This window comes from Schistocerca americana, chromosome 7, assembly GCF_021461395.2.
Source record: "Schistocerca americana isolate TAMUIC-IGC-003095 chromosome 7, iqSchAmer2.1, whole genome shotgun sequence".
Taxonomy (NCBI): Eukaryota; Metazoa; Arthropoda; class Insecta; order Orthoptera; family Acrididae; genus Schistocerca; species Schistocerca americana.
In genome coordinates, this window is record NC_060125.1 from 134,212,994 (window position 1) to 134,227,054 (window position 14,061).

General features: G+C 44.4%; 1 protein-coding gene across 1 annotated transcript in view; it reads right to left on the bottom strand.

Moving 5' to 3' along the window:
* The window catches only part of LOC124622195 (myrosinase 1-like), a 224,212-nt gene extending 210,820 nt beyond the window's left edge, over positions 1-13,392 (bottom strand). The window contains exons 1-2 of the mRNA XM_047147846.1: positions 13,241-13,392; positions 8,092-8,294 (exon numbers count right to left, since the gene is read on the bottom strand). Coding sequence (XP_047003802.1) covers positions 8,092-8,293 — 202 coding nt within the window. The 5' untranslated portion in view covers position 8,294; positions 13,241-13,392. The remainder of the gene's footprint in view (positions 1-8,091; positions 8,295-13,240) is intronic.
* Between the last annotated feature and the right edge of the window lie 669 nt (positions 13,393-14,061).

Genomic DNA, 14,061 nt, shown 5'->3' on the forward strand with positions numbered 1-14,061 from the left:
CTTTACCCACACCCCGCTCCATCTCTTGTCGCCTCTACGATGGAGCTCACAACGGCGTCGAAGTCGAGCAGTTTTCTTGTGAGTGGCCGCAGAAAACATTTCAGACACACCGTCGCTCAGAACCGACAGGAAACCCCACGCCTCAGGAGGTGGCATAAAGGGCGTCAGTGATAACACTCCTTCTCTTGGGGGTGCATTTACACACATTTTGCAGTCGGAAATGACAGTTTGTACTGCGGTTTCCGACTGAATGATGTTCTTGACAACCTTTTACACTGCTTACCGCCCACCCTAGGATGAATTAATCCTTTGTAAGGACATCGTGGGGCTGCAACCACACTGAATGTGTTCCGACTTTTTTGGAGTGTGGCGCGACCACAGATTTTGCTCTGGTATACAGATTGCAACCACTGGGGACCGATGAAAACCATTCGATGAAATCTGAAAGTAATGTGAAGGAGCAAAGGGTGTAATTGCTTTTTCAGCGCCACTGTTTCGCGCACTTATGTGCCTTGATGACAGGGGATTACGACGTTGATACACAAACGAACGAAACAGGAAAAGTTAGCTGTAAGACTATCTCCCCCTAACCGGCCCCGAGTTCGGTAACACCCTCAGGGCCACCGGCGCACCGTTGTTCGGCCTTAAAAATGTCCTTGCACATAGTTAGTCATTGACTCCTATATGCTGACGTGACACCCCTGACTGCAGCTACGTCGCTGACCTAGCTCCTGCTGGCTGCACACGAAATCTGGAGCGCGTCGCAAGGGATTCGTGTCACGTCAGCACGCAGGAATGAGTGGACTCGCTGTCTCTGTACAGGGACATTTTTAAACTGCCAAAGAAAGAGGCGCCTGTGACGCCGAATGTGTTGCCGAGCTGAGCGTCTTAAAACAACCCTGTCATGTTTCCTTCACTTGTGTATCAGCGTGATAACCCCCTGTGATCACATCACAGGAGCGCCGAAAAAGCCACTGTTTGAGGCTTCGGATCACGTTGCTACCCCGATATAGCCCTAAAAAGGCTTGAATCATCTGGACCGTGTCAGCAGTGTCGAACCTTGTCGAAAACGTCGTTCTCTTGCACACCACCGTGCAGACTATCGTTTTTCACCGCGAAGTGTTTGTGAACGCACATCCAAGAATATACGCAGTTTCAGTGATGCTCTTTAACCCGCCTCCTGAAGACTTTTCGTGTCGATTCAGAGCGACGGTGTGTGTGAAATGTTTTCTGGAGCCGCCCACGAGATCACCCCGTGATTTCAACTCTTGTCGTCGCTATTCTGGCCTACATTGCAAAGGCATAACGAGAAGGAGTGAGCTTTGTGATTGCGGGATGGTGTGACAGCCTTTCCATTGTGTAAAACGCCACCGGTGGCGCTGGACAGGTTTCGTGAAATTTGGTGCCAATGTGACGTTAACCAACGCTACACATTCTGTGCTCTGGCCTTTTTTTCCTCATGCGCCGTTTTAAGCGTCATCAAACCCAAGGGTGACGTCGAAGGACGCCACGCTTTTGCACCATTGCAGAGAGAGAAGCAAATTTAAAAGTTCTGCATCGCAATGGGAGACAACTACGGTTTTCTAAAAAATGACCCTTTAACGTTGCTGCCCCATTCTCATATTCAGCTCCCACCGATCCGAATTTCCAGTATGTTGTCTAGTATGTTGTTCGCAGCACTTCCTCCTACCAGTACAACCATTTGCGACTGCATGAATTATTTCCTACATTCCGCCTTTTTTGGTCTTCATTGACCCTGGCCTTATTACGCCACCGGCTTACTCGAGAACTTGTAAAATAGACGTTCGTGTAAATTTCACTAACACTTTTCTGAATTTTAACAGCAACAAACAAACACTTACATTGGTGTAATCATGATGCCTTCTGACTTCGAAAGTACTGTGCTTGTAAGGGTTAAATTTGGACCTAATTGTCAACGTAATTAGTTTCAGCGTAACATCTATGGAAGTTCTTTTTCGTTCATTACCCTCACGGGCATCTATAAATCAACAACGTTAAAGAAGTAGCCGACTACACCGGATCAACGAAAACCCAAAAAAGTGGAATATCGGAAATAGTTGGCGCAGTCTGAAATTTTTGTACAGTGATAGAATGGAGTGCCATGAACAACGTACTAGAAATCCTGACTTGTAGGGTAGCATGGAGCGTGGGGGGAGGGAGAGGGGGGAGGTACGTTTGAAGAACGCTTTTGTACGCTTTTATTGAATAACTCGGAAACTGTGGCCCCCTACGAGAACATACTCAGTACAAAATGTAACGAAACTGAATTTCCTAAAAAAAAAGACTGCTCATTTTTCTGTAGTTTGCGTGTAGCGAGCGAGAGAATAAGAAAATTTCGCGGAAAGTGGATGATTTATTCAAGAGAAAGTCAATAACGCATTAGTCTACCTCTGGCCCTGGTCTGAAACATAAACATAAAAAAATAAAAAAATCCGATTGTCGCATGTTAAAGATGTTTAGTTCGATGCTTCATTTACATCTACACAGTCGCACAACCATTACTTAATACTGCCTGCTCACACCTGACTAGTAGAATGCGACCTGTTATTTACAGATGTTAGTTCAATCTGCCGTTGTAGTCACTGCGCTGACATCGCTTATACACCAGGAACAAAATAAATCTCAAAACGTTTTGCGCCGACAGTGTTTTGCGACCCCAGACCAGCGATGAAAAGCTCCTATCGGTGCACAAAAAAGGCTAATATGGTATTGTTTTAAAATAATAACTGAATAATTGTCTGCTAACTGCCCCCTTCTACCTTGAGCAGCACCTTTAGAAATTTTCCAAAAAATTTTGGTATGCAAGCATAATCGCGCTCTTTTTAAATACTACTTATCTCTCACTCGTACGAACTCCCCTAAGTATAATTTTCTCACACCCACTAGCACATCGCTCCAATCCGCTCCCACTTGCCATTCCACTCCCACTTGTCCACTCTCACTCACTCATTCAGCCACGTCATTGACAGTCTACCACTACTGTCTGCCTTCACTGTCACTGTCTGCCTCTTACTGCTACTATCTCATTCGTTCATTCCCAGTGTTTTTGTCTCTTCACCCTGTCACTGTCTCCATCTTCCTCGTTGTCACTGTCGGTGACTCAATCCCTCGTTACCATAGGCTCTCACCCACTTCCACTTTCTCCTTTCTTTATTCCTCTCCCACTGGTACTGTCTCCTTCACTCTTTTTCTAGCACTCTTGCGTCACCGTCAGTTACGTTTCGCAGCCACTGTGTCCCTGTCTTTCCCTCATTGTCTCCTGCGCTCTTTCTATACCACAACCACTGTGTAGTATCTTCCAGTGTTTATAACTTTTCCATCTTTTCCCAACCGCCTTTATCTCCTTCTTTCTCAGTATTAAAGAGCGCAAATACTTCCATATACCAAAATTTTTGGAAATTTTTTTTGAAGAAGCTGAGGAAGGTAAAATACAGCCGCCGGTAGCTCAATTTTCACTGTCTTTTTTAAACAGTAGCTCCGATAGGAGCATTTATTTGTCCGCTGATTCCCTTCTTTTCCCTGCTACAGCAGGATATGTCACTCATATGAAAAAGCTATATGGGCCATTAAATTTTTGGTACTTTACTTACGTGAAACTGAAATAAAGGAAACCTAATTTTACACCTGACACCGGATTCTACGTGTACAGAAACTTTGCGTGTGCTGCAGTACTACAACATTCCGTTTTGAGAACCCTTCTGATGATAACGTGGACACTTTGCAGCTTATTTCTCCGTGCTACTTTGCTTTATTAAATACGTTTACGTGCCTATTTTACGTATGCAGGTGGGATAACTTTGAACCTCTGTGTTTCGGGAATGGACAAATATATCAACAAAATTTTCAAGATTGTTTGACCTAGGGATCTTAGGAATATGTGGTAAAAATTTCAGTCAATTACTTGCATAGCCGTCTTCGAATCCGCGGCTCCATTTTGGTACCGGAAAACCACGTTTTCCGCGTTTTCTCAGGAACCGCCCATGAAAGAAATGGTGCCTGCATAAGCCCCTTAAGACGCCGCATTGATCATATATTACGCAAAAAGAACCAACCGATTCGCTCCATTTGCGTGAGCTGGAAGAAGTGTGTAATATTGAAACTCTGACACTGTACTGCAGGATAGTTACAGTAAGACGATCCTTCTGTTGGATTTAGAAATGGTACGTAGCACAAGGGTTATCCAAAACACTTAACCCAACCTTTCTATCAGGAACACGACCCGAGTTATGTGCCTCGCGCGGCTTTTGAGAACACACACTGACGGAAATAAAATCGCAGTACCGAAAACTAATTAATGCATAATAATGAAATTTCAAAGGGCTCTAAGCACTATGGGACTTAACATCTGAGGACATGTGTCCCCTAGACTTAGAACTACTTAAACTTAACTAACCTAAGGACATCACACATACCCATGCCCGCGGCAGGATTCGAACCTGCGACCGTAGCAGCAGCGCGGTTCCGGACTGAAGCGCGTAGAACCGCTCGGCCACAGCGGCCGGCATGAAATTTCGGGAATACTTTTATCTAGGTAACATATTCGATCGAGAGGCCAAAGCAACATGTCGACACTCTGTAGACCATGTTGGGCTACAACAGTGGCTTGTGGGCGAGCAATATCTTGTTGGAAAATACCCCCCCAGAATACTGTTCAACAATGGCAGCACAACCGATGGAATCACTAGACACATACAAGTTTTCAGTGACAGTGAGTGGAAGAACCACGAGAGTGCTCCCACTGTCACACGAAAGCGCACCCCAGACCAAACTGCAGGTGTCCGTCCAATGTGCGTAGTACGCAGACAGGTTGGTCGCAGGCCCTCATCTGACCTCCTCCTAAGCAGCTCGGAGCTGACCTTAGAGTAACCGATCTCTAACATTTCGATGTGTCACTGAAGTGCCAAAAGCTGTTCGTATTTCTGTTGCAGATGCAGTACAATGCCTCAGAGTAATACGTCGAACAAGATAGTTTTCCTTGTCGGAAGTCAAACGTGTCCGTCCGGACGCCGGTCTTCTTGCGACCGTACATTATCGTGACCACCGCTGCCAGCAGTCGTGTGCAGTGGCTACATTCCTGTCGGTTCTTTCTGTAGCATCGCAGAAGGAACGTCCATCTTCTCGTACCTCTCCCGATCTCGATCAAAATCAGTGAGGCGTCGATAACTGCGACTTTTTTCTCCTTGAAGGCAATTTTGACTAATATCAACTCACCACGGCAAATCTTGAAGGTAGCTAATATTTACGACCGTTACAGTGTGTATTTAAAGGAAACGTGATTTGCATCCTCATAGTGGCGCTGCTAGTGCAACTCCTACGTGACTGGCGCGAAATTTCAGCTGACATCATGTCTGAGATGTAGAAACATGCCTACTATCCTTCGCATATGTCGCACAACACTTCCTTGGTGCTGCGATTTTTTCCGTCATTGTATGAGGTAGTCTTGGTACTGACTTCCTTCTTGCAGAAGAGAGTAGATCGTAGCTGAGCACTCACTGCACTAGCTTTGCTACACCTCGCTTCCAGTTCTTTCACTATGTTGCCATTCTGTGAGAATATGCATCCTACGTACTTGAAACCGTCCACCTGTTCTAACTTTGTTCCTCCTATTTGGCACACAATCCGTTTATATTTCTTTCCCACTGACATTACTTTCGTTTTGGAGATGCTAATCTTCATACCATAGTCCTTACATTTCTGATCTAGCTCTGAAATATTACTTTGCAAACTTTCAATCGAATCTGCCATCACAACTAAGTCATCCGCATATGCGAGACTGCTTATTTTGTGTTCACATATCTTAATCACACCCAGGCAGTATATTGTTTTCAACATATGATCCATAAATACTATGAACAACAATGGAGACAGGTTGCAGCCTTGTCTTACCCATGAACTCAATTTACTGTCAACTCTAACTGCTTCCTATCTATCTATGTAAAGACCTTTAATTGCTTGCAAAAGTTTGCCTCCTATTCCATAATCTCGTAGAACAGACTATAACTTCCTCCTAGTAACCCGGTCATATGCCTTTTCTAGATCTATAAAGCATAGATACAGTTCCCTGTTCCACTCGTAACACTTCTCCATTATTTGCCGTAAGCTAAAGATCTGGTCCTGACAACCTCTAACAGGCCTAAACCCACACTGATTTTCATCCAATTTCTCCTCAACTAATACTCACACTTTTCTTTCAAGAATACCTGAGAAGATTTTACCCACAACGCTTATTAAAAAAATACCTCTGTAGCTGTTACAATCTTTTCTGTTTCCATGTTTAAAGACTGGTGTGATTACTGCTTTTGTCCAGTCTGATGGAACCTGTCCCGACAACCACGCCATTTCAGATATCCTGTGTAGCCATTTAAGACCTGACATTCCACTATATTTGATGAGTTCCGACTTAATTTCATTCACCCCAGCCGCTGTAATGCACTGCAATCTATTGACCATTTTCTCCACTTCCTCAAATGTGATCCTATTTCCATCATCATTCTTATCCCATTGTACATCGAAATCTGAAACATTACTGATCGTATTTTCACCTACATTGAGCAGCTCTTCAAAATATTCCCTCCATCTGCCCAAGGCATCTACAGGATTCACCAGCAGTTTTCGTAACCTGTCCAAAATGCTTGTCATTTCCTTCTTACCTCCCTTTCGAAGACTGCTAATTACACTACAGGATGGTTTTCCAGCAGCTTGACCCAAAGTCTGTAACCTGTTTCCAAACTCTTCCCAAGATTTCTTCTTGGATGCTGCAATTATCTGTTTGGCTTTGTTTCTTTCCTCAACATAACTTTCTCTGTCTACCTGAGTTCTAGTATGTAGCCATTTTTGATACGCCTTCTTTTTCCTTTTACAGGCTGCCTTGACTGTGTCATTCCACCAAGCTGTTTGCTTCATCCTACCTTCTTTAGCCACTTCTAGTACTGTGCCCCTGTACCTTGTCCATTCCTTTTCCAATGACTGTGATTGACTACATTCAACTAACTGGTACCTTTCTAAGATCACTGTTATGTACTTGTGCCTGATTTCCTTATCCTGAAGTTTCTCCACTCTTATTCTCCTACATATGGACCTGACCTCCTGCATTTTCGGCCTCACAATTCCAATTTCACCGCATATTAAATAGTGATCAGTGTCATCAAAGAATTCTCTGAATACACGTGTGTCCCTCACAGCCTTCCTGAATTCCTGATCTGTTATTATATAGTGAATGACAGATCTGGCTCCCCTCCCTTCCCAAGTATACCGGTGAATGTTCTTATGTTTAAAAAAGGAGTTTGCGATTACTGAGCCCATACTAGGACAGAAATCCAAGAGTTGTTTCCCGTTCCTGTTGGCCTCCATAACCTTTTCATACCATCCTGTTCGATTTCCAATTCTGGCATTAAAATCACCCATGAGCAGAACACTGTCCTTGTCGTTTACTCTAACAACTACATCACTGAGTGCGTCATAAAAACTATCCATCTTATCTTGATCTGTCAATTCACAATGCGAATATACTGACACAGTCCTAATTTTCTTGCTAGACACTGTCAAATCTGGGTGGATTCAGGTTACCTTGTCAATAAGGTTTAGGTTACGGATATGAAAGTAGCTAGGATGATTGCAGTAGTAGATGGGAACAATGGCAGGAGGGTGTCCAAAATGAGGAAATCAAAGAAAAACTGGGAATGAACTCTAAGATGTAGCAGTCAGGGCGAACAGGCTTAGATGGTGGGGTCATGTTACACGCGTGTGAGAAGCAAGGTTACCCAAGAGACTCAGCAGTAGAGGGTGAGTTGGGGTAGACCAAGGAGAAGGTACCTGGGTTCGGTTAAGAATGATTTTGAAGTAATAGGCTTAACATCAGAAGAGGGACCAATGTTAGCACTGAATAGGGGAACATGGAGGAATTTTATAAGGGGGACTATGGTCCAGACTGAACGCTGAAAGGCATAATCAGTCTTAAATGATGATGATGATGATGATGTACGAGGTAGTGCATGCTGTCGCACGCTTGCCAAACCTGCGCAGCAGGTGAGTGAGTGGAATTGAGAGCGCTCGCGGCCGCAGCCGGCTCACCGTCGGCGTTCCAGGCGCCCTCGACCTGGACGGCGGAGGTTCCGGCGCCGAAGAGGAAGCCCTGGGGGAACTGGTAGAGAGTCGCCTGCGACCGCTGCTGGCCGGCCCTGGCGGCGCTCCAGGCGGCCGCGCCGCGGTGCACCAGCGCCGCCACCAGCACGGCCGCAGCGAGCCGCCGCAGCGACTGCCGTACGCCCTCCATCCTGTCGGCAGGCCGCCGCCGCAGCCATATACACATCAGAAAAAGTCCTGCATCACCTCGGTCCCGAGAGATCCGGAACCTGTACACAAAATTGGAACAGAGATCAACATAAACATCATTTCCAACTTTTCATTGCTCATGAAACCCACACATTGTATGTCGTACTACCATACAGCGACACCTTCAGAGGTGGTGGTCCAGATTCCTGTACACACCGTCCTCTTGCATTGATGCATGCCCTTATTCGTCGTGGCATTCTACTTACAAGTTCATCAAGGCACTGTTGGTCCAGATTGTCCCACTCCTCAACGGCGATTCCGCGAAGATCCCTCAGAGTGCTTGGTAGGTCACAGACCTTTTCAGTCTGTCTTAGGCATGTTCGATAGGGTTCATGCCTGGAGGACATGCTCACCACTCTAGTCGAGCCATGTCGTTATCCTGAAGGAAGTCATTCACAAGGTGCACTATGGGGGCGCGAATGGTCGCCCACGAAGAGGAACGCCTCGCCAATAAGCTGCCGACATGGTTGCACTATCGGTCGGAGGATGGCATTCACGTATCGTACAGCCTTTACGGCCTTCCATGACCACCAGCGGCCCCACATAATGCCACCCCATAACAGCGGGTAACCTCCACCTTGCTGCACTCGCTGGACAGTGTGTCTAAGGCGCCTGACTGGCTTGCCTCAAAACACGTCTCCGACCATTGTCTGGTTGAAGGCATATGCGACACTCATCGGTGAAGAGAACGTGATGCAAATCGTGGGCGGCATGTTGTTGGGCCCATCTGTACCGCGCTGCATGGTGTCGTGGTTGCAAGGGTGGACTTCGCCATGGACGTCGGGAGTGAAGTTGCGTGTCATGCAGCCTATTGCGCACAGTTTGAGTCGTAACACGACGTCCTGTGGCTGCACGAAAAGCATTATTCAACATGGTGGCGATGCTGTCAGGGTTCAAAAATGGTTCAAATGGCTCTGAGCACTGTGGGACTCAACTGCTGAGGTCATTAGTCCCCTAGAACTTAGAACTAGTTAAACCTAACTAACCTAAGGACATCACAAACATCCATGCCCGAGGCAGGATTCAAACCTGCGACCGTAGCGGTCTTGCGGTTCCAGACTGCAGCGCCTTTAACCGCACGGCCTGTCAGGGTTCCTCCGAGCCATAATCCGTAGGTAAAGGTCATCCACTGCAGTAGTAGCCCTTGGGCGGCCTGAGCGAGGCATGACATCGATAGTTCCTGTCTCTCTGTACCTCCTTCATGTCCGAACAACGTCGCTTTGGTTCACTCCGAGACGCTTGCACATTTCCCTTGTTGAGAGCCCTTCCTGGCACAAAGTAACAATGTGGACGAGATCGAACCGCGGTATTGACCGTCTAGGCATTGTTGAACTACAAACAACACGAGCCGCGTACCTTCTTCCTGGTGGAATGACTGGAACTGATCGCCGTCGGACCCCCCCCCCCCCCCCCCCCCCCCCCCGTCTGATAGGCGCTGCTCATGCATTGTTGTTTACATCTTTGGGCGGATTTAGTGACATCTCTGAACAGTCAAAGGGACTGTGTCTGTGATATAATATCCACAGTCAACGTCTACCTTCAGAAGTTCTGAGTTCTGAGAACCGGGATGCCGCAATTTTTTTTTTCTTTTTTTTCGTCAGCGCCCCAACATCGTGAATTTTGCCAATCTCGTCCTGTTCACAGTCAACGGTCCAGTTGCAAAGTTTGTGTTATTTCTCGCTAAAGTACTAATTTCAAACGTAATAAAAGTTCAAATAAACAATCATCTGCGTCAGTCACTCCTAGGACGCATTTCGCGAGTTTATACTCTCGCCTTGGGGAGAACAATGCAGTTGTGGCACATTTTTGGTAACTGGCTGTACCCAACTGCTAGTTGTGGTTTCAGTTTTCTGCAAAAACGTTTACCAGACACTAGTTAGCGTAATATGGCACTAAGACTATAATCTTTTTTCGAAATTCAGGAAGCAAGCCACACAAACAACTTTAAAATATACCATTGATCTTCATTCTCTTTATCCAGCGTTACAATGATAAACTGTATTAGTCTTTTATGCTATGTTTAATTTTCAAAAATTACATGAGAAAATGTGTTATACAACTGTAATTAAAACGCCTATCTGAAGAATCACACGCAAGATGACTTAGATGAGAACGAAATATTATTCGTAGAGCACGCTTTAGTACACTGGAGAAAAGAGTAGTTTCAACGATTTGTAATTCCATAAGCCATTAGTAAATAAAAACAAGGCATAACATGTCCGAGATTTACAGTCATAGTAAGTGGCAATTTAATTGGTTCAAATGGTTCTGAGCACTATGGGACTCAACTGCTGTGGTCATCAGTCCCCTAGAACTTAGAACTAATTAGACCTGACTAGCCTAAGGACATCACACACATCCATGCCCGAGGCAGGATTCGAACCTGCGACCGTAGCAGCAGCGCGGCTCCGGACTGGAGCGCCTAGAACCGCACGACCACCGCGGCCGGCGCAATTTAATTGAATTGTTTAATAAGCTCCATAACGGGTCTGTTCCCGTTTTGTATATGTTCACTTAAAAGTTCAGAAGATACTGCCCTCCTTACGAACTCTTGTCGATTTGCTACAGCTGTAATTTACGTCATGCCTATTGACGTGCAAAACAAATGTGTTTCTCGTTCGCGTAGAGCATTTACAGAAAAATCATTCATTAATAATTCTTCCGAAAACAGTTGTTACCATACACACTACTGCTGCCTATCTATCAGGATTCACTATAACAGTTGTGGCATCTAGAAGGATAAGACTAACTACTGGAACATTATATACACACATGGGTAACAATTTGTCTACTAATTCAACATTTTATTATTTCCGACTGTATATGTTTCAGTACGTTCTTCGTTATCTTGAATTGCTTCCTATTTAAACATCTTGCAACTGTTAGAAACTATTTCTAACGTCTTTTTGTGTTTAAGAAGCAAATTAGTTTTTTTTAAATCCACCTGCTACAAAACATAATGTATTTTTTTCTTTTTTCTCATATTTACCCAAACGTTTTGGGCAGCTTTGCGCCATCTTCTGTGAGTACTGTTTTATTCCTGAAACTGCTTTAATTGTGAAGTTGGATTCATTCAAGCTGGCTTCCTTTTATGGCTTTTTAATAGCCTGACACAGTATGACATTTGTTTCCGACGATTACAAATCTTTCGTGTGTTTCCTCTGTTGCTTGCAAACTGTATAGTACACCGTTTTCCAAACAATTTTCACTTCACTCTCACCTGGTATCACACGTTTTTATACACAGTAACAAGATTTCGGAAAACTTATTTAGCCATACCTATCGATCGATGGTGTATCGAAGGCATAAAAACAACTTAGCCTGCACAAATCCGTCTATAGAACTGATGTAGTTTCACAAATAAAACGATGTCCACTGAAAATCTTACATAGATGCCTCAAGTGAAAATCAGACATAGATGTGTCAGTATGTTTGGATAAAGAATTAAAAAAAATGAAATACATTGTGTTTTTCAAAAGGCGAAATTCAAAAGAACCCAAATGTTACTGTTCTACGTATACAAAATATCTATTGTGTTACATTCGCAGTTGTACTTTAGAGCTCCTCGTGATTTTTCACCGCTGTCTGGACGATACTCGCATTATTTGTGGGCTATAGAGCGAATTACGGGGTATTACAAGGGATTAAAAGAATGCTGAACTTAAGTCGGATGATCCAAAATAAAATAAACGCACCGGGGTTGACCAGGAAAGCCAATTAAAAAGCGGCGGAAAAACCCGAATTTACAGGAAATAATGGATCGACAGAAGAGACTGAAGAGTGCGTTACGTGTCTGGAGTGATTTGAAGAAGGATGGCTGCTGTGTACCAAGTGTATAGACTGAGCACAAGTTTCATATGTAGATCAGGATACACTTTGTATTTTATTTGCGATCCCTGTATACAGTGACATAAACATTGGTGAGCTGTGCTGAAATAGCAAAAATAAGTTTTCAAACGTATGTGTTCTGTTACTACTCGATAAGTTTTACTGCAGCGTATTATTAACAACCGATGTTGTTTTTCTTGTTGTTGTTGTGGTTTTCGCTCCGAAGATTGGCTTGATGCAACTCTCTAACCTACTCTATCATGTGCAAGCGTCTTCATCTCTGCGTAACTACTGTAAGCTACAGCCTTTTCAGTCTGCTTACTGTATAAATTTCTTGGTCAACCTCTACGACTTTTACATCCCCCGCCCCCCTCCACACACACACACACACACACACACACACACACACACACTCACTCACTCACTCACACACTTCCTTCCAGTACTAAATAATAATGCCTCAGAGTATGTCCCACCAGCCAGTCCCTTCTTCTAGTCAGATTGTGCCACAAATTTTTTTGCTGTCCAATTCTATTCATTACTTCTTCATTATTTATCTGATATACCCATCTAATCTTCAGCATTCTTCTGTAGCACCACATTTCAAAAGATTCTACTCTCCCCTTGTCTAAACTGTTTACCGTCCATGTTTCACTTTTGTACATGGTTACACTCCATGTAAATACTTTCAGAAAAGACTTCCTGACACTTTAATCTATACTTGATGTCAACAAATCTCATTTCTTCAGAAACTCTTTCCCTGTCATGGCCGGTAAACAATTTATATCCTCTCTACTTTGGCCGTCATCAGTTATTTTGCTGCCCAAATAGCAAAACTCATCTACTGCACAATTGGAACACTTGCTTGATAAAGAGCGACAACATCCTAACAATGGTGAAGGAAGCAGTAATGGACCTAATATGTAGCCGTGTGCAATTCGGTAAGTGAATTTTTTCCGGGGTTTTGTATTGAAATTGCTTAGCACTTTGTTAAATCACAATATGAGCCAATTATTCTCTAAGCCACTGACTCCACAAAGCTCTGTTGTTAATGACGTACCTTATGCCTAGTGAAATGATATGCGTGTCGTTACAGGAGCGCCGCAGACCCGCCGGTACGTGTGCTGCGGTGTGGTGTGGTGTGGTGTAGCCTCTGGAGCTGAGCGGCCCGTCGCGGTGTGCAGACAGCGGCTGATTGCTGCGGCGGCGGCGGTCGCGAGAGAGCCGCAAACCGGCACCTGTTACGTACCGGGGTGCTCGCAGAACGTGCCTCGCTTTACGTAACAGTCAGACGTGTCCGCCAGCCGTCACGCCCCTCCCAGGTTGCGGAAAGCCGGCGTGAAGATATCATCGATGCCTGCGAGACATAACAGGAGGGCGTGTCAGTTGTGTCGTCATTGGCCGAGGCATAATTAGCTCCTCTCCATAATGGAGGCCACAGACTCATTAAATGAATATAGCATTTTTCATTTTGGCTGCATTTACTTATCATTTGCCGTTCCACAACTTACTAGTTTCGACTTTCTAAACCATTATTGAGTGCTTAGCTCTAGATGCCCCATTTATATTAATCACCCCAAATAATTTTTTATCCGTAATAAAATAAATTGTATCGAACAAATGTTTTTATGTCAGGAGGACATCAACCAACATGACTGCCTTCTTTGTTTCTTTTTTCTTTACGAAGTCAGGAACAGTAGTACGCCTTTTTTAAAAAGAGCACCCCTATTTTTCATTCGGTAACACATTCTCTCTCCTCAAGATCTCTTCAAAAACGTATCACAGTGTATCGTTCATGTAAACATAACGTTATTAAAAATGTTAGACAAAATTTACTTTAACTCTTCAGTATCAGCAAGTCAAAGAGTTATGTTATATCGT